Source organism: Tetranychus urticae, chromosome 3 (genome assembly GCF_039701765.1).
Source record: "Tetranychus urticae isolate SD_2017Ah chromosome 3, NJAU_TeUrti_SD_1.0, whole genome shotgun sequence".
Lineage (NCBI taxonomy): Eukaryota > Metazoa > Arthropoda > Arachnida > Trombidiformes > Tetranychidae > Tetranychus > Tetranychus urticae.
The window spans coordinates 5596454-5619529 of record NC_142960.1 but is presented as its reverse complement, the minus strand read 5'-3'; the positions used below and the strand labels follow the sequence as shown (position 1 = coordinate 5619529).

The 23076-nt window shown below is 33.9% G+C and overlaps 6 protein-coding genes across 11 annotated transcripts; 2 read left to right on the top strand and 4 right to left on the bottom strand.

The window, feature by feature from the left end:
- Window positions 1-55: 55 nt before the first annotated feature.
- On the bottom strand, window positions 56-5551 carry Br140 (bromodomain-containing protein 140). 3 transcript variants are annotated; one of them, XM_015939515.3, is made up of 8 exons: window positions 5409-5551; window positions 4263-4918; window positions 1935-4180; window positions 1696-1857; window positions 1363-1530; window positions 1126-1244; window positions 784-926; window positions 56-702 (listed from the first exon to the last, which is right to left on the bottom strand). In XM_015939515.3, the coding sequence occupies exons 2-8, from the start codon at window positions 4457-4459 to the stop codon at window positions 513-515; spliced, it is 3225 nt and encodes a 1074-aa protein (XP_015795001.2). In that variant the 5' UTR covers window positions 4460-4918; window positions 5409-5551; the 3' UTR covers window positions 56-512. The 3 variants fall into 3 exon arrangements, 1 of the variants encoding a protein (XP_015795001.2); XR_016200153.1 differs by lacking the exon at window positions 1126-1244; XR_016200154.1 differs by lacking the exons at window positions 1126-1244; window positions 1363-1530.
- Window positions 5552-5617: 66 nt separating this feature from the next.
- On the top strand, window positions 5618-8377 carry LOC107371434 (adenylosuccinate lyase). 3 transcript variants are annotated; one of them, XM_015939518.3, is made up of 4 exons: window positions 5618-5826; window positions 6596-7130; window positions 7198-7826; window positions 7897-8377. In XM_015939518.3, the coding sequence occupies exons 2-4, from the start codon at window positions 6650-6652 to the stop codon at window positions 8224-8226; spliced, it is 1440 nt and encodes a 479-aa protein (XP_015795004.2). In that variant the 5' UTR covers window positions 5618-5826; window positions 6596-6649; the 3' UTR covers window positions 8227-8377. The 3 variants fall into 3 exon arrangements, with proteins under 3 accessions (XP_015795004.2, XP_015795005.2, XP_089125766.1); XM_015939519.3 differs by lacking the exon at window positions 5618-5826 and adding an exon at window positions 6380-6498; XM_089269640.1 differs by lacking the exon at window positions 5618-5826 and having other exon boundaries at window positions 6482-7130.
- Window positions 8378-8522: 145 nt separating this feature from the next.
- On the bottom strand, window positions 8523-9390 carry LOC107371435 (mitochondrial import inner membrane translocase subunit Tim22). The gene is made up of 3 exons (XM_015939520.3): window positions 9234-9390; window positions 8801-9142; window positions 8523-8728 (listed from the first exon to the last, which is right to left on the bottom strand). The coding sequence occupies exons 1-3, from the start codon at window positions 9291-9293 to the stop codon at window positions 8576-8578; spliced, it is 555 nt and encodes a 184-aa protein (XP_015795006.2). The 5' UTR covers window positions 9294-9390; the 3' UTR covers window positions 8523-8575.
- Window positions 9391-13837: 4447 nt separating this feature from the next.
- On the top strand, window positions 13838-15925 carry LOC107370982 (uncharacterized). Its single transcript, XM_015938929.3, has 2 exons — window positions 13838-14139; window positions 14774-15925. The coding sequence occupies exons 1-2, from the start codon at window positions 14052-14054 to the stop codon at window positions 15538-15540; spliced, it is 855 nt and encodes a 284-aa protein (XP_015794415.2). The 5' UTR covers window positions 13838-14051; the 3' UTR covers window positions 15541-15925.
- A 285-nt stretch (window positions 15926-16210) lies between these two features.
- LOC149093239 (adenylosuccinate lyase-like) lies at window positions 16211-19674 on the bottom strand. Of its 2 annotated transcripts, XR_016199558.1 has the most exons (4): window positions 19468-19674; window positions 17209-19399; window positions 16577-17111; window positions 16259-16509 (listed from the first exon to the last, which is right to left on the bottom strand). XR_016199558.1 is itself a non-coding variant. In XM_089268714.1 (3 exons), the coding sequence occupies exons 2-3, from the start codon at window positions 17055-17057 to the stop codon at window positions 16226-16228; spliced, it is 765 nt and encodes a 254-aa protein (XP_089124840.1). In that variant the 5' UTR covers window positions 17058-17111; window positions 17209-17343; the 3' UTR covers window positions 16211-16225. The 2 variants fall into 2 exon arrangements, 1 of the variants encoding a protein (XP_089124840.1); XM_089268714.1 differs by lacking the exon at window positions 19468-19674 and having other exon boundaries at window positions 16211-16509; window positions 17209-17343.
- On the bottom strand, window positions 18424-19433 carry LOC149093240 (juvenile hormone esterase-like). Its single transcript, XM_089269305.1, has 2 exons — window positions 19070-19433; window positions 18424-18956 (listed from the first exon to the last, which is right to left on the bottom strand). The coding sequence occupies exons 1-2, from the start codon at window positions 19431-19433 to the stop codon at window positions 18424-18426; spliced, it is 897 nt and encodes a 298-aa protein (XP_089125431.1).
- Window positions 19675-23076: the final 3402 nt, after the last annotated feature.

Below are 23076 nucleotides of genomic sequence, written 5' to 3'. Positions count from 1 at the left end.
TGATTAGTCAATATTGTATATTATTATGAAAATATTTGTCGAATGAATGAGACAATTTAATCAAACAGTAACTGTTTTTATTGTTTCTTATGAAAGTTTCTGCCAAAGTGTTTCAATGTTTACTCTGTGATTGATCCTTTCCTACTTGACTCTGTCAAGTTAAACTGAAATAAGTTTGCATCATTGCTTTATTAAGAGGATAGTCTTGTTATTAATTTTGTTTGAAACATAACCACTTAATAGTTGGACTATCTCATGTAAATTTGAAACGAAAGTCAACGAGTTTCTTTTTTTCAACCTAATTGATTCTATTAACGGAATAGACAAAACTTAATTTGTACGATTATTTACATCGAGTTGGGAATTGAAGAAGAGAGTGTGAGGAAGATTGAGGAGAGTGGGAAAACAATAATTAAGGAGAGATGAGAAGGTTTGTTTGCTTTGCTATTTACAATGTTTTCTTTTTTTCAATTAATATACACAAAATTTAACTTTTTTGATTGATTTTGAAATTAATCTTCATCATCTGATTCTCCGGATTCAGGAGGTTCTCCGGCAACTCTACAACAATGTTCGATTGCTTTCTCGAAGGCTTTTTTAACTGCTTTTCTTTCTGCTGGTTTCCTTGATTCTATCAACTTGGCTTGATCCAAACCCGAATAAACACCCAAAGGTTCGAGCTTGTTCCTTGGAAGCCATTGCCTGTAAACAAATAACAATCAATTAGAATTGATAATTTTTCAATAGAAAAGATAAATATTAAAGTTAGAATGAAATACTTACCAAGTTCTTTTAGCATCAAAAAATAAAACTAAATATACAGGTTCGGCATGTTGCGCTCTCAATTCAAGCACATCATCTGGTGGTACTGGGATGGGGACACCATTGTGGAAATATCCAGTCTTTGGCATGTCTGGATTAACAATCTGAAAAGATTAATTGAAAATAATTGTTAATACAAATGAGCTGGCAAGATAATTTAAATAGAAGCAGAAGCTGAGAAGGAAAGTACAGAGGGAAATGAAAGAGGAAACAATCAAGAACATGAAAAAGCGAAACAAAAAAAACATAGATGAACATAGAAATTTTGATGAATGAAACAGATAAGGAAAACAAAAATCGTACCAGGGCTGGATACCAGGGATATCCACGACACTTGGCCCATACTAGGTCCAAGGGCTCTAATGGTATTAAGTTCTGACTATCATTTGAAATATCAGATCTCGATGAGCGAGAAGTTGGTCCTGTGAGACAATCAACACAATTAACAAGGGAGTCGCATTAGTTTTCTGATAAATTGCATGAAGGTATTTTGCTCATTGACATAGTTTAACACACAAATTAAATTTAGCAGTGACATACTTGGAGGGTTAGTTGGAGTTTCACGTGCTTCTGAACTAGCCTTGCTATTACAAGAAGCTTGTAAGCTGGTCGTCCAAGACTGAGATGATCCTGAATACTCTGTTGATGCCGTGGTGGCTGAAGATCTTGAGCTTTCAGAATTAAAATCTGAATCGCTGGCTGCATTCACTAATAAAAATAGAGAGTAAAATAAACAAAAAGATACAAATAAAAGAATGGAAAACTTTGGACTTAAAAAAAATGATTGAAAGGTCAAAATAAGAGAAGAGTAAATTTTAGAGGGAAATAGTGCTCAAGCTAATGGTACAGGAATATGGACAGTTTTTTACTTACTGATGGATCGATAAACTTTGAAACTATCTGTTTGGGGAACTGATGAAGATGGGAAAGGGGATGCTTGAGGCGTTTCTAGAGATGATTGAACAGTATGAGGAGTTGTTGTCGGTTTCTTGCTTTGAGAGCCTGTGTGTTTCTTGGTTGGCCGTTTTCTACCAGCTGAGAATAAATCGAAAGAAAAAAGGATAAAATTAGTAACAGTTTTGTTTAGCGATGGAAAATTATTTGAACATTACCTGGAGTACGAAGTTTTTCTTTAGCAATTTGATTATCAGCTTCTTTTGTGTCAACATCATTGGATTCAGAAGCTGTTTGATAAGATGATAGAGATGTAGATGAATCGTCTTCTGTTTTGGGTACAAAAGGTTTTTCAAGAGCCAGTTTAGCTTCTCGGATAATTGGTTTGCTTGCTTCTTTCAATTTAACGGCAGCTTTATAATATAATGTATCTTTGTTGTTGTAGGACATGCAGTTGTTAATCATTAAATCAAAATCAGCTTCAAATTGGGAAAAATTTTTATAAGAATTTGACTCAATTTTTGATCGCATTGTGGAGAAATCCATTGGATGGGAGATGAAGGTGAGATAATCAGGAACCTCTTCAGTGTTTACAGGTTCAGCAAATATTTTTTGGGGATCTTTAGCTTCTAATTGCGTGATGACTTTTCTTAAATGATGACTCAATGGTTGAAAACTAGTCTCAACAATTAATTGATGTACTTTTATGTATTCTAATTTTAATTTTTCTCTTTTCCTTATTAATTCCACTAAAAGTCGAGCCTTTTCGAGATCTTGGCGAAGACGTTGAAGATATTTAAGCTCATCCCTTAATTTAATAGCTTGCTCATCATCATTATTTAAATCACTGCCTTTTCTTGCTCCCGCATATGATATTTGAAGTCGACGAAGGAGAGGTACTCCATTTCTGGAATGTCTTTTTAATGTCCAATAACCAAGAAGTCGTTGGATGAATTGATTACGTTTAGGTATGTTTATAAGAGATGCAATTTTAGTTAATCTATCAGCTGGGATGGTTGGTATTGAGACGACAGGCAAAACGGAACGCTTTTCGGCCAACATTTTACGAGCTTTACGCATCTTCTCTTTGAATAGAGCTTCATTTTGATTTCGTTTAATGAAGCTAGACCTAGAATCATCATCATCCCCACTTATATAAACACCACTTAAACTAACTCCATTTTCATCGGTTGGCGTATGAGTTAAACAGTAAGCAGCCTTTCGTACACTTGTAACAACTCCATTTGAAGTAACTTCCCTAATGGCCTCCATTTTCATGTAAAGTCCGGCTTGTTGAGCACAGGTAACATGAAAAGCAACGTAACAGTTATTTTTATGACATTGTATACAAGCTCCAACTGATTTTTGTTTGCATATAGAGCAATTTAATTTCCATCTTGCTTGGGGTATGTTTTGAATGCTGTCAATCGGTTCAAGGAAAACAGTGTTGGCAAAACAAACTTCAGGTATCCATAAAGCACAAACAACATGAGCCCAACGATTGTCATCGGTTTGTTTAAAAGCTCCACCCTTATTAGGACACAAAGCACAGTCAACAGCTCGAGATGGAGATTGGAGACATCTTCGACATAACCACTGACCTTCAGGTATATACGGAACTCCATAGCATTCCTGATGAACAGCTAAATTACACATATCACAAAATAGAATAGCGTTTGTATTTTGACACTCGCCATCGCTGCATATACAACAAACTGCATCTTCATCTATAGCTGGACCCATTTCTTTACCACTGTTTTGACTTGAAAAATAAGACTCTTTCTCTAATCTGTCCATTAGAAGTTCAAAAGTATCAGCAGGTACTTCATTCAATCCATCAGATTTTCTTTTAGAGTTTATCAACTCAAGCCAGGCACAGTCCTCTTCGTCCATATCATATTCAACTTCTTCGTCCAACTCATCAGGAGATTTATCGATGAACCTGAAATAAGAGGTCGGTCTAGGTGGTGCATCGGGTGGGTTATAGTCAGAGAGAACGCGAAAAGATGGAGCAGGTAAAACAGGTCCATTGGCTGACGGTGTTTGAGGTTCTGCAGGAGTCTGATTTTTGTTTTTTGATGGCCTGCCAAACTTAGCTTTACCTCGATTTTTTCCTTTACCGCCTTTACCACCTTTACCACCTTTTCCACCTTTACCTCCTCTACCAGATTTACCACCTTTCACTTGATTAATTTCTTCAGTTTTCTCCGCTTCTCCATTTTCTTCTTTAGTCTCCTCCACGGATCCATTCATACTAAAGCCATTTTTTGCATCAATGTGAACTATATTCATAGGTTCATTTATGTTGATTCGATGGGTTCTTCCATCTATTTCTATTTCAACCATTCTTTGGGCTTCGGCGTAAGTTAGGGCTTCTCTAGCAGGATTCTTAATGAAATCAGAAGGAGAAGGAGATCTACTACATTGACGACCATGCCAGCGGCCTCTACCCTTTTTGCCAAAACTGTTAGAGAAGGTAAATTAAAAGTCAGTAAAAGTGTACCAATGAGGATACTATATGCGATAAAATAAAAGCTTCAACTTACCCTGATTGGTTTAAATTTGGAGATCCATTGTCTTTTGTTCCAGTGACATGGTTAAAACCTAACATATGAGATCTCATTCCTATATAACTTTTGTAAATTTTTCCACATTCTCGAAAAGGACATTCATAGGGTGGTTTGCTAGCTTTAAGATTGGCTAGAAATTCAACCACATCAATGTCATTTGAGCTTAAAACCATTTTTAAAAGTTAAACTGACAAATTAAGACCTCGATTGTGAGCGCCAGACGTAGAAAAACAATTTAAGTCACTTGCAGATATTGAATGTTTATGGATCATCAAAAGACAAACAGAAACAGATCTTTTATGAAGTTAGAAATATTGTTTGCGGGAAATAATTTTCAACATTGAATAGTCAGAAATGAATGCATGATGATAAATGTTTGATACACAAATAATGATCACAGATTTTCTTTAAGGTTAATAAAGTCCTTTCTTGGTAATAGAAAGATCAACTTGATGAGATAAAAACAACAATATTGTCAACTTCAACTCAGCGGAATAAACTTTGATGGTTTCGTGATGTTGCAAAATAAACAGATTGTCACTTTTCCCAACAGGTCCGCTTCAATAATGAAAGAAAGGGTTAAATTTCAATTGAAAAAAATTAACACCATCAACTGAAAGGCCATAATCTATCTGTAAGAAGACATAGAAATAGGGAATCGATTAATATTCAAGCTTCAAGTTTCAATTTAAAAGATAATATAAGAATAAGTTATCCGGGATGATTGTTTTTAAAAAATTGCAAACCTCAAAAAAAAGAGAGAAAGTGAAGAGAAAAAGAAAGAGAAAAGGAAAGGCAAGAGAATGAAGAAAGAGTAAAAGTATAGTAGCAAAGAAGGCCTCAACATAAAATAATGATTACATTGACATATTGAACCAGGAGAAATTAGGTAAAAATGGTGATTATGGTTAGAGTAATACAATTAAAAATCAACCGGCTAGTTGATTAATAAAACAAATGGTTTTAAAAGCAATCAAATTAAAAGAGTTTATGGGAAAAGGAGAAAGAGAATAGGTGGCTCAAGAAGGCTAAGGAAGCAAAGTACAATACAAAAACAGGCCTTAACCGGGTATATGGACAATAAAATTGGCTCTTATTTTAGCCTTCAATCTGATTAATTACCTGATTGCCGCCTTGGAAGATTGGTTGATAATAATACACACGTAAATAATGGTACTAGAAGGTTTATAATTAAACATATTCAATTTTTACTTTATACACTTTAAGAAAAAAACAACTCATAGCTTTACTCTCATCACTGCTGTGTCTCTACCTATCTTTCCCTCTCTTCTCTAGCTTCAGCCTCTCTCTTCTTCTCACATTTTTCCTTCCATTTTAGTTTGTAGCATCGTCCATCCTCTTTTTTGGTGTATTATGACTTTTAAATGTCTTCATTGGATATTTTCTTGCTTCCGAAACGATTCCTGAAGCATGTATAACTCAATTCGATGTTTAAATTTTTGTAAATTTACTGTAAAAGAGTCAATATTTTCTCTGTAAGTGTTAAAATTTTTTGTAATCTGAACCATTATCAACTTTGGTAAGTCGTTTTTCCTCATGCAATTCTTGTTTCTAATTTCGAAACTATCATGATTCATGATTGTCGGTAATCTTATTCGAGGAGTGAGATGAAATCTCTATTATTGTTATTTTTTAGCATAGATAGATAAATCTATTAAAACCACTAACTTTTCATCTGGTGAGGCTCTCGAAGTGGTAGTTTCTTTGCGATCTAATCAACCGTTATCATCTTTCATTCACTATCTTACGTGAATCAAGATACCCTGTCAGATAAAAACATATGTCTAAGCAAAGAGTAAGGTAACAAGAGAGAGCATGAAGATGTTAAATCTTTCAAGTTGAGATTTAATTAATTCGGTCACTCTCAGATGGCCCTGGAAATTAAAAGCTCATTGATTTGCCCAACTATTTGATTAAGATTTGATTAAGATTTGATTAATGTTTGATTAATGTTTGTTTTCATTTTTTTGTATAAATTTCACTAAAAGCGCCTTCTGAGAGTGAACTGGAGAATTAAATCTCAACCTTAATTTGAGTGTATCTCGTGACACCTCTTATTACTTTACTCTTTGTGTCTTAGGCTGCTTTACCAAAGAGAATGTCTCTGCTCTCTGTTCAGCACTCTACCTTATCTACTATCATAACAGTGATATTCAATCATCTTCAAAGCAATTGAAGCTTACTCGAGAAGGTTATTTAACGATTTTTACTTTAATGTTGTATCAAAAACTAATGCTCAATTGACTCTTGTTAATCACCAATTAAAATTTTTGTTTTTTCTCTAATAGTTTGCTTTCAACTTTTGGATAATTCACCTGGCTAACAGAAAGAAGAAATCTAAAATGGACTCAACACACGGATTGTACCAATCACCTTTATCTCAGCGGTATGGAAGTCTTGAGATGAGGCAAAATTTCAGTGATATTAAAAAATTTACAACCTGGAGACTTCTCTGGGTAAATTTAGCTAAAGCTCAGCAAGGACTTGGAATCAATATCAGTGATGAACAAATATCCGAGATGGAAGATAACATGGACAAAATTGATTTTGAATTTGTCAAAGAAGATGAAAAAAGGACTCGCCACGATGTAATGGCCCATGTTCACGAGTTCGCTTCAAAATGTGTAAAGGCAGCGCCTATTATTCACTTAGGAGCAACAAGTTGCTTTGTTGGAGATAATACAGATTTAATCCAAATAAAAGATGGATTTAATATATTGTTACCCAGGTTGGCTCGTTGTATTGATAGATTCACCAAATTTGCCAAGAAATATCATGATATGCCTACCCTTGGCTATACACATTTTCAACCAGCACAATTAGGTAGGCTTTGATATTTTCATCACTCATTGCAATTTTTTTTAAACTGCTATTTGAATCTATTTTCTAGTGACTGTTGGTAAAAGAGCTTGTCTTTGGATCAATGATTTACTAATGGATCTAAAAAACTTCGAACGTGTCCGAAATGACTTGAGATTTAGAGGGTGTAAAGGAACAACTGGTACTCAAGCGTCATTTCTTCAACTGTTTAACAATGACGAAGAGAAGGTTAAAAAACTTGATGAACTAGTCACTAGGTATTCTGGATTTGACCAAAGTCAAATTGTTACCGGTCAAACGTATTCTCGCAAGGTTGATGTTGAAGTCTTGGGTGCCTTAGCTGGTCTAGGTTCAACAATTCATAAGATTTGTTCAGATTTGAGATTGCTGGCTCATATGAAGGAAATTGAGGAACCGTTTGAAGAAACACAGGTTGGATCTAGTGCAATGCCTTATAAACGAAATCCAATGAGATCAGAAAGATGCTGTTCATTAGCCAGACATCTTATGGGTGTCATGGCTTCCGCTTTAAACACTCATTCTGTTCAATGGATGGAGAGAACACTCGATGACAGTGCGATTCGACGTATTCTTATCCCAGAGGCTTTTATTACTGCTGACGAGGTTCTTATAACATTACAAAATGTTTCCGAAGGTTTCATTGTATATCCAGCAGTTATTGAGAGAAACATCAATCAGGTAAGAAATGATGGATTTACTTTGCTAGTTGGCATTTTTCAAACATTTCCTTTGTTTTTTTTTCTTTCAGGAGCTTCCATTCATGGCAACCGAAAATATCATCTTGGCTATGGTAATCAAAGGTGCCAATCGACAGGAATGTCATGAAATGATTCGACAACTCTCTCATGAGGCAGCTCTCCAAGTTAAACAATATGGTAAAAACAATGACCTATTAAATAGAATTGGGAATCACAGATATTTCGAGCCAATCAAAGCAGAATTAAAGGACCTCATTGATCCCCGTTCATTCGTTGGTCGGGCGCCTCGACAGGTGATTGAATTTATCAGAAGTGAAGTTGAACCAGCAATTCATCCCTATCGCAATGTGATGAGTATTAAAGCGAGTGTTACTAAATAAATTCAATCGCTACATATCACGTTAATTTGTTAGTCTTATTAGATGTTCAATGTTATTTTCAATGATTGATAAGAGGATATTGTGATATTTTCAGTTTAAGTTTTCTATTGTCTCTTTAAACAAAAAATAAATTTGATTTAAATATCTTGAACGCAGATTTACTTTATTCACCGGGTCCTGCTAATTGCAACTATCCGATTAATATGATGGATTATTTGATATTAAACTCGGAAAGATGTTCTAATTTCACAGTGGGATCCCAAGATGGGAAATTCACGAATGATGAGCGATGAGTATAACAAAGATAAGCATCTATTAAACACAAAAGTTTAAAAAAAGTATAATAAAACTACATTCTGAAATAGTAATCAAGCAAAGTTGAAAAAGCAGCAAATCCAGTTGCACCCCAAAGACCAGCCCGAGGACCAGCTCGTAGTCCAATAACACCACCAACTATTCCACCAGCTAAAGTTCCATTTGTCCAGTGACTTTTACCACGGTGCTATAAAAAGTTATGAAATCAAGTTATAAAATATTCAATTCAAACTCATGAAAAATGATTAAAATTACTAACCGATTCAAGAGCACATTCTGTACAAGCAAACATTGCTCCTAGTATGGCAAAACTTTTTGCATTTGACAACATTCTTCCTTTCATGTCCTGCAACACCATTCTAACAGTCTGTTTTTCAGGTTCTATCATAGTTGCCTGTGGACCTACAGAGGCTAAAAACAAGCCCATAACTGCTCCAAATCCGTAACCAGCGACTCCACTCATGACGGTTCGAAAAGCACAACTTTCCATTGCCTTCTCCACTAATACTTCCTCTCGGTTCATTACTCCTTTTCCAAGCATAAAAGGAACTAATGCTTTGTTATAATCCCATTTATCAGGACTATAAATTTTGGTCAATTCCTGAAATTTGTAAAAATCAAGAAGAGTGATGAAGTGTCATTAATCATTGAATTAAAGTTATAGTGAGCTGAAGTAAAAAAAAGAAACTTACAGCAAAAGCATCATTATTTTGACCAGGTAAGCCTTCTAAATCATTAGTTGGTGTGGCCATGATTATAGTAGATTGATAAAATTAACAGTTGAGGAAATAATTGTTAACGAAGCTTTCATCATACAAAGAAATCAAAACATTTTCAAGATTTGCGAAAAAACAATGCTCAAGAAACAAACACTATTAACATCGTATCTCCATGTGATAATATCATACAAATAAGTATCGATACTATCTACGTACAGCAAAGGCTGGGTAAGGCTGTAGAAGTAACCGTAGGCTCACTTCTCTTCTCATTAGCCGCAGCTAGTTTCGGCTCAAGCCGAGCGGCTAATTAAAAAAACTTAATGTTTAAGGGTTAAATTTAACAATTAACTTTGTTATCACCTTAACGTTGATTGTTGCGTAGACAATTTTGAATAGGAAATCGATTATTGAAATCTGTCTTTTCCTTGACGTTATGTGCACATTATATTGTTACCAGTTGTAAAATGGTTTTGACCGGGAAAATGGAGAAGCAAACATAAAATTGTAATTGTTACAATTAAAGTGGAAACCAAATAACAGTTTAAATAGAGGTTAGAGTTGTATTAAGTGTAATTTACAGCTGTAATGATTAAAGTTAACTGTTTACTTGCTTTTACAGCAATCAACTGGATCTTGGTCATAAACAAAGTGAATGGTACAATTGAATTGGATGAGACAAGCAACCGTAACAACAACAACAACAACCAGTATTTCAATAAATCAATTGGTGATTATCAATGTGATCAATATCAGGATGCTGTTGATGCTCCTGATGCTACTTGGGAACCAGATCAACCTTTAGTGTATACAAGATGGTCGATAATAAAAGGTTTTACTCGTAAATTAAAAGGAATTAAGGTTGCTCATTTCTTGGGTATTCCTTATGCTCAACCACCAATTGGGGATTTACGTTTTAAAAAGCCTCGACCCTTACAGTAGGGATGTTCCGATCCGATTTTAAAATCGATCTGATCGATTTTCATCACGCAAAAATTGATCGATCTCAACCCAGAGAAAATCGATCTCCTTAAAAACACGATATTTAGAGCTAGGAGATAATTTTTCAGATCCGATGATACTTTTTTGTCTTAAAAAAAATTAAAAATGAGTATTTTTAGGCAATTTTTTCTGATATATTTATGTTTTTGGAAATCGAAAATCGATCGATTTCTGAGGAAAATTGATCGGGAAAATCGATCTCAGGGAAAATCGGAAATCGCACATCCCTACCTTACAGCCAAGGAATGGTTATGGGGCTGATGGGAGAGATGAGGACAAGATTTTCAAAGCCTCGATTATGGTACAGCTTGTATGCAAAAGATTTCCCTCATCTTAAACTTCTCACATGTTCCAATATCAGAAGATTGTTTGTACATGAATGTTTACCCTCCATTAGATAGCTTACCACAAGGCTCATCAACCGGTTCAGTTAAACTTTTACTACCTGTATCTGTTCACATCCATGGAAGTGCTTTTGTTTATTTATCATCAGCAGATCCTCTTTTTTATGGTGGCTATCTATCAGCCAAGGCAAACGTAGTTGTAGTTACCTTTAACTATCGTTTAGGTTTGTTTGGTTTAATGTATGGCCATGATAAATTAATTCCGGGTAACTTGGCTCTTTATGATCAACGAGCAGCCCTTATTTGGGTAAGACAAAACATTGCAGCCTTTGGTGGTGATCCTGGTCAGGTAACCCTTTCCAGTCACTTTTCTGGTGCCCCTTTTGCAGCTCTAAACCTTTTCTCGACCCAATCAAGATATTTATTTAAAAGTGCTGCTATTTTGTCAGGAACGGCAACCTCACGATCAGCAACCGATTCACGATCCGCTGCTTTGGCCAAGACGAGAAAACTGAAAGAAAATTGGCTGTTCAGAGTTAAATGTCGATAAAAGCCATTATAATGAAGTTACTGATGACTAGTTGTCTCAGTACGAGGTTGACTGTTTAATGGCTAAAGATTCTTACGATTTGATTGAAGCTCAACCTGATGTAAACAAAGAGATTTTGAATGGGATGAAATGTGTTCTCTTGAAATTTTCTTACCCTTCTATGGTAGCCCCATGTTTCCTGAATCTCCTGATTCTATGTTATCTAAAGGAGACTTTCGTTGTGACATATCAATTCTAGTGGGCCGAGTTCCAGTTGAATCAGCTCGTGGTATCACTCAAATAACCTGGAATGTGGATGTGGCTCAAGATAGAATGAGAAATGAGATAAAAACTGTTTTAAAAGCCAATTCAACTGGCAACATTGAAAGAATCTTGGAATATTATTTTAATGACTGTAAAACTGGTGATATTAGACAAATTGCTGAAGCTGTTTTCAACCTTTTCAATGAAATTTGCTGGCACTGTCCTAATTTAATGTTGTCCTTGCAATGGTCAAAATACAACAGAGTCTACCTTTACTCTTATACCTACAAATCAAACCATTTGGGCGATCTTGACTTGGCACAACTCTTTGGTGCCTATCACACTGAAGATGTTTCCCTGATGTTTGGTTTTCCCTATAGTTATTGTTCCCTTTACTCGGATTCCGATAGATTGGTTTATTCTTACATGATGAACCTTTGGTTAAACTTTCTCTACACTGGTACAGGTGATTGACCAACCGTTATGAAACATTATTCAGTTACTTTACCTTTTCACAAACAAATCACTGGAATCTGGAATCAAAAGGCAGACAAACTGGATGATAAACAATATATTTGTAGGCTTCTTAATTACTAAATTACATATATGTGTGTGTGTGTGTGTCAAAACCTAACAAAATTTCAGATTCTTAGGCTATAACTAGCTAAACGTTATATCATTTTTGATCAAGTTGACAGTTTCATGATTGAAGGTTTAATTTAATCAACCATAACTTTGTATGATCTCAAGTTATTATAATCAAATTTAACTTGTAAGTCAAATGATTTTGAAGCTAACTTTGACCTTATTTAGCACACTTATCCCTGAAAATCCACAAAAATCACAACAAAAATCCAAAAAAGCATCAAAAATCACCAGAAATGGTCAAAAATTACCAAAAAATGGTTAAAAAACATTTAAAGACATCTGAGTGATCACTGTAATTAGGTTTACAATATACAGTTGGAAAGCCAAGAAATTATTTTATTAAGTTTGAAAGGTAGAAATACTCATTTTAACAATTAAACCAAGAATTTAAATACTTTATTAACAGTCAAAAGACTACTCAGCCTTTCAAATCCCGATTTATTAAATTTAAGAGATTTAAGAATACAAGTTAGAGTTAACTTTACTTTTAACAGCTTTACCAAACATTGAAATCTTTTACCAACTCAAGAGATGATGACTAAAAGATTGAAAAGCATAAAGCATGGGAAAAGCATCTAATTGCAAAAATCAGTTTTAGTTTATTCAGTTTTGATGAAACATAAAACATTGAACACTTTTTCTTAAATCTTGTTGCATTTTTTGAACCTTTTGTATGACGAGAACTTTCAAATTTTGTTGAATTTTTCTGTTGGTACAACTGTATAATTGGAGATTATATGGGACGCTGTAACATATCGTAATTTTGGATAATATCGCCAGAGGACCGATTTATTGAAGACGTTATTGGGGTTGATTTCGTCGAAAAAATTGATAATATTAAGCATGAAATAATCGTTTTTCTCGATTTTAGGGAAAAGAGAAGCAATTTTGGAATCCAGTTCAAGATAGATATTCAGAGGAATATGACATAAATCTAAAGCCAATTTATATGCTAATCTCATTAGATAACAACGGGAGAAGTACATAGAGCGAAGTCTAAATTGCTTTTTATCGGACCATTCGTAATTTAGAAGATTCATAGTTCTATTAGACTTATCAAACTCTATATTTAATTCAATATGCTTTGGATGGATCTTTATTGGTCCATGAAGCGTTGATTTAGTTTGATTTTTAACTAAATAAAGATAACAATTATCTCTGTGGTCCAGTTGTACTTTGCATCGATGAGGGTAGCAATCAATGGCCTCGAATAAACTATCATTTCTCCATGTAGCATTGTCTTCACGATGCATCAATTGAAAGTCAACACTGGTTTTGATATTCATATAATAATCATTATAACTCGCACCATAAGCAAACATATATCCTTCACATTGAATTGATGAATGAATCAAAGATAAAACATTAAGAAGGATAACCAGATAAAGTTTTAGATCCATTAAGCACGTAGTTATTTGAAACACAACGGTTAAACGATTACACTGCTTGAGTTTTTTTCAGAATAAAGGGAACAAAGTAAAATGTCTGTCACTACTAGATGACTAAATACCGTAATTGAACAAAGTTTGAAAATAGAATGGCTGAAAACAAAGACCTTTATGTAGCTCAGCTCACAATGGGTGCGGTCAGACAAAGAAAGGGCGCGTCCGGGTTGAGAAGCTATGAAAAAGCGCAGAATGAAATTATTCAAGATCGGTTATTTTACGGTTATCGATGTTTTACGTTAATGATCGGTTTTTACCAAATCAGAAACCTTAATTTTTGAAGAAATCGAAATTATATATTGCTATGTCTTGTAAAAATAGTTACAGCTTAACAAAATAATTATTTGGTCGAATTATTCTAAATTCTGGACCAAATTTCACTTGCAAGATTTATTTTTGCACGCTCATGATGTTCCGGTTACTTGGTCATAAAGAGGAGCTAAAGTAACCATCTCTAGTTGCTACGCTTTGCAAAAATGTTAGCCCTGGTTAGTTACCAGTGAATCAAGAAATATTGACGTTGACTTAAATTCATCTGTTGCAGCCATTTAAACTAAATTCAATGGATTTTAAAGTTTTGTTTTGTTATTTTTTCATGTTTTATCTTGTTTCATTTTATGGCAGCAATGCCACTGACGACCACAGATTCAGTAAGTTTATCTTTATGTAATTTATTATATAATGTTTTTAGTGGGCGCAAGAATTAGCGAACTGAAACTCATTTTCCATATAATTGAAATTCTAAGGATAAGGAAACCTAAATCACGAAAATTTTTAACTGAATTAAAGTGTCCAAGTGAGCTTTCATAACAAAACCAGCTTTCTAATAACCAAAACTTCTATTAGACAAAAGGTCTCGAGTTGGAGTATCTTTATTCAATAGAAAATTTCATTGATTTCTAATTACTTCTTTTCTGATGAACCGTGGAATATAAGTTGGCATTTTGATAGATGTTGACTTATTATGTGGTTTAGTGGAAATGAAAATTGAATTCATTGAAAAATTATTAATAAAAAAATTTTGGTCATTTGAACACTGGTTGTTGTCACGAAAACTCTGTCTTTACAGTCAGTTGGTTTTCCCTTTTGAATGCTGAATTTGCCTTAAGGTTGAATTGCAACATCAATGAGGTTACTAATCTTAAGCACTAGAACTGATTTGTATGAGATTAGTGTCAATCAATAGAGTAGTTGAATTATGAAAAACGAAATCGGTTCTAGGCATTACGATTAGTTTCCTTGTTAGATACAGATAAATTTTTAATAAAAAATATTCTTTTGTAGCCGATAGACTGAAACCGAATTTTAAATTCCCTTTGAGGCTTCCACATACTATCGCTTTGGAGCATTTTACGACCGAGGATGTAGTTATTCGCACTTTTCCAACTGAAGTAAACCTGTTTCGTGAAAACACCGAATATACCAAGAATATGAGTTTGGAACTGGAAAGCTCTTGTGGTTACTCGAAATCAATGTTTGATGAGAAAGACGTCGTTATGTTGACATTGGTAGAGAAGGATATTGACAATGTTACATCAAAAATTGTTAAATCTATTGAAATCGATCCTCTTTCAGTTGATTTTTACCCTCACAAAATAACCATGGAACCGTTCAAAAAACATGTGCAACGCAATCTAATGGATAAGCTCACTTCGTTATGTATTAACTTTTATTGCGAATACTACAAAGTCAATAGGGCTAAGTTTCCGCAGTTTACATTTAGAGACTTAGGCTTAGAAAAGAGATGTGCTTCATATGAAAGTAATAATTGTACATTTGTGCATAAAGAAGTCGACTATCCAAGAGTTTTGACAGAAACGGAAAAATTGATCAGAGCTATGAAATATCTTCGTCTTTTCGACATAACATCATTGGAGTGTAACTTGACGGAGTTGCAGAAGTGGGTGACTCTTGAAATTGATAACAAGACTGCTTCATTATTGCCTAAATTGACTGAAAATCACCAATTTATTGCACATTTCATTGACTCTAAAGGAAAGCTGGCCATGTCTGCAGCAATCTGGGAATATAAAATTATACCGAACCACTGAATGAATGAATTTTCACGTCCAACTCTTTGATTTTATTTTCGACCGTTTCTTGAAGATAATTTTCATTTTAGTATGTTGCGTGATCAACTATTCTGAATTCTAACAGTTCCGATTGATTGTAATCACTCGAGCTTCGCCCTCGTGTTTAAATCATATAACTTCTCGATGAAGAGGTTTAGCTATCACTTAAATATTTCACCGTCCATTACTTTTTTTTGAATTGACACCAGCCTTAATAAAAATTAAAGAAAAAACATCAGAATATTAATGTTGGTTAATTACAGCTAAATTAATTCACTTGGATGTAATACAGGCTTTAGATTTGGTTGAACATCTGACAATTATTAAAGAAAGTATTTCAGACTCACAGTGTTAGTGTGATGTAGTGTGTGAGTAATTTAATACTAAAATGGATGGTAAACTTACAGTAGATAGATTATCGAGTTGATGAGATGAATCTCTTAAATCATTATATGAATAGTTTATCGTTTGAAATAGTTCGATTAATCATTAAACACAAATTTAAACAATAATTTAGCATTAGTTGACTTTCCGAAATACAGAGAAAATTTATGATTGTCTGTTAACGACAATAGAAATTGACAAATTATATCGGAGCCTTCGGTATCGTTATGATGATTATGAATAGCTCACCAAAAATCAGTCATCATTAAGCGTTTCGTTATTAAGAAAAATCATCATTCGATATTTTGATAGATTCAAACAAAACCAGTTTATTTAAAAGTGGCGCAACAATTTGACTTTGGTCAAATCCAGAATACCTAGTGACTAGTTCATCAAGTTTTTTAACCTTCTCTTCGTCATTGTTAAACAGTTGAAGAAATGACGCTTGAGTACCAGTTGTTCCTTTACACCCTCTAAATCTCAAGTCATTTCGGACACGTTCGAAGTTTTTTAGATCCATTAGTAAATCATTGATCCAAAGACAAGCTCTTTTACCAACAGTCACTAGAAAATAGATTCAAATAGCAGTTTAAAAAAAATTGCAATGAGTGATGAAAATATCAAAGCCTACCTAATTGTGCTGGTTGAAAATGTGTATAGCCAAGGGTAGGCATATCATGATATTTCTTGGCAAATTTGGTGAATCTATCAATACAACGAGCCAACCTGGGTAACAATATATTAAATCCATCTTTTATTTGGATTAAATCTGTATTATCTCCAACAAAGCAACTTGTTGCTCCTAAGTGAATAATAGGCGCTGCCTTTACACATTTTGAAGCGAACTCGTGAACATGGGCCATTACATCGTGGCGAGTCCTTTTTTCATCTTCTTTGACAAATTCAAAATCAATTTTGTCCATGTTATCTTCCATCTCGGATATTTGTTCATCACTGATATTGATTCCAAGTCCTTGCTGAGCTTTAGCTAAATTTACCCAGAGAAGTCTCCAGGTTGTAAATTTTTTAATATCACTGAAATTTTGCCTCATCTCAAGACTTCCATACCGCTGAGATAAAGGTGATTGGTACAATCCGTGTGTTGAGTCCATTTTAGATTTCTTCTTTCTGTTAGCCAGGTGAATTATCCAAAAGTTGAAAGCAAACTATTAGAGAAAAAACAAAAATTTTAATTGGTGATTAACAAGAGTCAATTGAGCATTAGTTTTTGATACAACATTAAAGTAAAAATCGTTAAATAACCTTCTCGAGTAAGCTTCAATTGCTTTGAAGATGATTGAATATCACTGTTATGATAGTAGATAAGGTAGAGTGCTGAACAGAGAGCAGAGACATTCTCTTTGGTAAAGCAGCCTAAGACACAAAGAGTAAAGTAATAAGAGGTGTCACGAGATACACTCAAATTAAGGTTGAGATTTAATTCTCCAGTTCACTCTCAGAAGGCGCTTTTAGTGAAATTTATACAAAAAAATGAAAACAAACATTAATCAAACATTAATCAAATCTTAATCAAATCTTAATCAAATAGTTGGGCAAATCAATGAGCTTTTAATTTCCAGGGCCATCTGAGAGTGACCGAATTAATTAAATCTCAACTTGAAAGATTTAACATCTTCATGCTCTCTCTTGTTACCTTACTCTTTGTTGTTTATCATCCAGTTTGTCTACCTTTTGATTCCAGATTCCAGTCATTTGTTGGTGATAAGGTAAAGTAACTGAATAATGTTTCATAACGGTTGGTCAATCACCTGTACCAGTGTAGAGAAAGTTTAACCAAAGGTTCATCATGTAAGAATAAACCAATCTATCGGAATCCGAGTAAAGGGAACAATAACTATAGGGAAAACCAAACATCAGGGAAACATCTTCAGTGTGATAGGCACCAAAGAGTTGTGCCAAGTCAAGATCGCCCAAATGGTTTGATTTGTAGGTATAAGAGTAAAGGTAGACTCTGTTGTATTTTGACCATTGCAAGGACAACATTAAATTAGGACAGTGCCAGCAAATTTCATTGAAAAGGTTGAAAACAGCTTCAGCAATTTGTCTAATATCACCAGTTTTACAGTCATTAAAATAATATTCCAAGATTCTTTCAATGTTGCCAGTTGAATTGGCTTTTAAAACAGTTTTTATCTCATTTCTCATTCTATCTTGAGCCACATCCACATTCCAGGTTATTTGAGTGATACCACGAGCTGATTCAACTGGAACTCGGCCCACTAGAATTGATATGTCACAACGAAAGTCTCCTTTAGATAACATAGAATCAGGAGATTCAGGAAACATGGGGCTACCATAGAAGGGTAAGAAAATTTCAAGAGAACACATTTCATCCCATTCAAAATCTCTTTGTTTACATCAGGTTGAGCTTCAATCAAATCGTAAGAATCTTTAGCCATTAAACAGTCAACCTCGTACTGAGACAACTAGTCATCAGTAACTTCATTATAATGGCTTTTATCGACATTTAACTCTGAACAGCCAATTTTCTTTCAGTTTTCTCGTCTTGGCCAAAGCAGCGGATCGTGAATCGGTTGCTGATCGTGAGGTTGCCGTTCCTGACAAAATAGCAGCACTTTTAAATAAATATCTTGATTGGGTCGAGAAAAGGTTTAGAGCTGCAAAAGGGGCACCAGAAAAGTGACTGGAAAGGGTTACCTGACCAGGATCACCACCAAAGGCTGCAATGTTTTGTCTTACCCAAATAAGGGCTGCTCGTTGATCATAAAGAGCCAAGTTACCCGGAATTAATTTATCATGGCCATACATTAAACCAAACAAACCTAAACGATAGTTAAAGGTAACTACAACTACGTTTGCCTTGGCTGATAGATAGCCACCATAAAAAAGAGGATCTGCTGATGATAAATAAACAAAAGCACTTCCATGGATGTGAACAGATACAGGTAGTAAAGGTTTAACTGAACCAGTTGATGAGTCTTGTGGTAAGCTATCTAATGGAGTGTAAACATTCATGTACAAACAATCTTCTGATATTGGAACATGTGAGAAGTTTAAGATGAGGGAAATCTTTTGCATACAAGCTGTACCATAATCGAGGCTTTGAAAATCTTGTCCTCATCTCTCCCATCAGCCCCATAACCATTCCTTGACTGTAAGGGTCGAGGCTTTTTAAAACGTAAATCCCCAATTGGTGGTTGAGCATAAGGAATACCCAAGAAATGAGCAACCTTAATTCCTTTTAATTTACGAGTAAAACCTTTTATTATCGACCATCTTGTATACACTAAAGGTTGATCTGGTTCCCAAGTAGCATCAGGAGCATCAACAGCATCCTGATATTGATCACATTGATAATCACCAATTGATTTATTGAAATACTGGTTGTTGTTGTTGTTGTTGTTACGGTTGCTTGTCTCATCCAATTCAATTGTACCATTCACTTTGTTTATGACCAAGATCCAGTTGATTGCTGTAAAAGCAAGTAAACAGTTAACTTTAATCATTACAGCTGTAAATTACACTTAATACAACTCTAACCTCTATTTAAACTGTTATTTGGTTTCCACTTTAATTGTAACAATTACAATTTTATGTTTGCTTCTCCATTTTCCCGGTCAAAACCATTTTACAACTGGTAACAATATAATGTGCACATAACGTCAAGGAAAAGACAGATTTCAATAAAGGGCCCAGTAGATCAGTGAGTCTCAAAAATAACCTATTCAGAATTGTCTACGCAACAATCAACGTTAAGTGGTGGGTAAAATACGAATATCAGAGAAAAAATAATAAATCTGAAACTCAAGTGGTAATAATAGCTATTAAATTAATGATTCCAGGGTAAAAAATTATATAAGAATAATCATTGATCAGTGTTGACTTGTCAATTCTCAAACAAACTTGCAGATTTCATCTGATTCCCCACTTGCAAAATTGTTTGTTACAATAAACTTTCGACTTATCAACAATACTAAGTGGTAATGTTAAATCACAATAATAATCTGGTTTAATATAAAAAGCTGTATCCATATATCAGATTGAAATTAATATGGAAAAATTTTGTGATGAAAACTGACAGATTGCAGCGTAGTTTCATTGAACCGATCTCACCTAAGGAATAATCAATCGACTTAAATCAATATTTTTTCCTCATTAAGTACCGATAATACAATCATTACTATCAGCTGACCAAAGTGAATCAATTCAGAACCAGAAAAGAAACAGATCAGTTAATTTATTCATGATGTTAGACTGAACAAAATCAATAGATTAAATCAGAAAATAATGCACAATCATCAGTTTATTTACTCAGCATCTTTTAAGTGGTGCTGATCAAAAAACGAGAGTGGCAATCATCTGATGTTTTAATTCAACTATTCAACTAATACATCAACTATTCACCATCAAAATATTTATTTGTGCAATTTTGTGTATCCAAAAAAACAAAACAAAGTAAGTTTAAACTTATATTTATATTAAAACCAATATTTTCACCTGGATTGACTTGATTTTTGTATTTTTGATATTTTGATGTATTTTTTTACAAGCAATCTTGATGAGAAAAACAATTAAATATGAGAGTTGATGTTATTTATTGTATGCTCATTCAACAATTAACATCTTCTCTTCATAGTTAATTTGGTTTTCTGACCAAGATTACTTTAAAAAAAATTCACCAAGATATTAATATTTATCAAATACAAATCAAACCATCTTTTAGTTTAAATTTATCTAGTAAAAAATGAAAGCAGCATCTTTATGAAGTTTTAACACATATTTTATCATGCTATCAAATAACGTCAGTGATACACATTACTGAGTTTGGACTGATTGAAATCGGTGTAAGCAAATTTTGTCTCTATCCAAAGTTGACGAAGATGGCGTTGATAGAGTCACGATTGGATTAGACTCAAAGTTAGTTGATTTTATGAAGTGTTAGGGCTTGGTATTAATTTGCATGAAAAAGAGGAAGAAGTTGATGTTGAAAATATTGATTTATCATGATCTAATAAGCTGGTGAATTCATTGTGATTGGATGAATAGGACTATGAAAAGAACCAGAAAAATTGTCACCAAGCTTGTAAGACGCAAAAAAAGCAGGAGCAAGAATTGGTTTCAATGATTTACTATTCGTTGATAAAATATGAATAGCAGTTCGGTGAAGGCCTTTGATGAAAAGGGAAAAATGATGTGTTTGTAGTGGTAGTGGTTGATGAGGATGATGATGTTATTGCAACAGGACTCATTTTGTTTTCACAGTTAGAATAGACTCTAAAAGATTGTCTTTAGTACTAGAGTTAAAAGCAACTTTGGTGAAATCTCGGGCAAGTTCATGGGTAAGAGGCGAGACTGATGAATTTGCTACAACTCCTTTCGGTCGAGACGCAGCCTAAAAAAATACAACAAACATCTTTGATAGTAAATCAGGATTGGTTTTCGTGGACGAAGATTGATGAAGACCAGACGATTCTGGAGAGGCTATTGCAGAGTTGCCAACAGAAATTTTGTGTGAAGGAGCTAACAATACTAATTCGGTTGCAGTTGATTTCACTTTATCTAAAGAGTTTGCTGGATTTATTGGACAAACAGTAAATTTTTTTGGTTAACGTCCAAAAGATAAGCCAGTACGTTTCTTCCTCGTTGAAATCTAATACACGAGCTAAGAAAGCGTTCAACTTTATTCTTTTAATAATCAACTTTATTTAATCGTTATTTTTCTTGACAACTGCACATTCATTATCAACTTGTTTTTATACGGGTAAAGCTTCCAAGTTGTTGCAACATACGTTCACCATGAAATTTAATATTCATTTTCAACACTGCTTTTACCACTTTTGCTCAATTTGGTTTCATATTCCCCCTCTGAATGAATCTAACCCACCAGATTCTGAATCAAAATCTCTCAATTCTACATTTATTAAAACAACAAATTCAGGCAAATCAAATCTGTCATTCAACTCTTGCTATTTAATTGTATTTTTCTTTCATAGGCACTGCGTTTTTCGATTTTTCTTGTTGGATTTCCTCTGCTAATTTAGTCTACATTCTCTTTTTCAAGTAACTCATCATAAATTCGAATACTTGGAATAACTTTGCTTGTTTTTCTCGTAATTGTTGATTTTTTTCGATTTCTCGGTAGGCCATTAGAAGGTTCTTTTTTGCCATAAACACGTAATATAATCAATGTATTGTTGTAAGTAATCATGAATATTCCTATGATTCTCAATAAGATTTTCCAACTTTTTTGTGTCCAGCTGCGAATTATACAATTGTAATGCGTTCAATATCAGGATCGAAGAAATGTAGGTTGATTTCGTTAGACCAAGCAGCATTATTTGCAATTTGCTTGAATTTGCTTTATACTACTGTTATTGATGCTAAAAGTAGCATGCATAGGAAAATTTATCACGAAACTTGGACATTCATGTGTTATATTGTAAATAGTAAAATTTTGACCAAGATTGAATTTTGAATCTTTCATCAGTTTTATTTCGAGGTTAATAGTTGTAGAACATTTTAAGCTGCAATCGTTCAATTTACAAGACAATTTATGTTTTTTAGACACTAAATTTTTATCGTAAGAAAACAGGAAATTGTTGGATACAATATCTCGTTTCGGAATCTCGCACATAAATGATGATGAATCTTCAACCAATACATACGATGGTCCAGTATACTCGACATGACAAACATGAGCTACATCCATTTGATAAAGGAGGAAAGGGTCAGCTTTCTGAATTTGTTTCTTTTGTTCATAGACGTTCATTTTGAATTGAAAATAGACTATTTTTAAAACTCCATTTTCTCTTGTTGAACATTTAACATCACGAATCATTTCGTAAGCGTAAGTACCATTGCAGTTGATTTTTATTCCAAATATCTCCAAGATCTGTCGTGGTAATTTATGCTTTTTATAGTTGATTGCAATTCGCTAACCATTCGACTTTGAGAATCCAGAACTTGCATAAAGCTGTTAGTTGCATACATCATATTAGCTGAAACAAGTTGAAGTTTATCTAGTCTAGCTGCAGTTTTTGATAGTTTTCAGCTATTGTTTTAATGTTTGTAAGTAATATTAGAAAGCTAAGATCCTGTATCGACAAGACCTTTGATAATTGTCTTCCTTAATTCAACATTTGCGGCAAT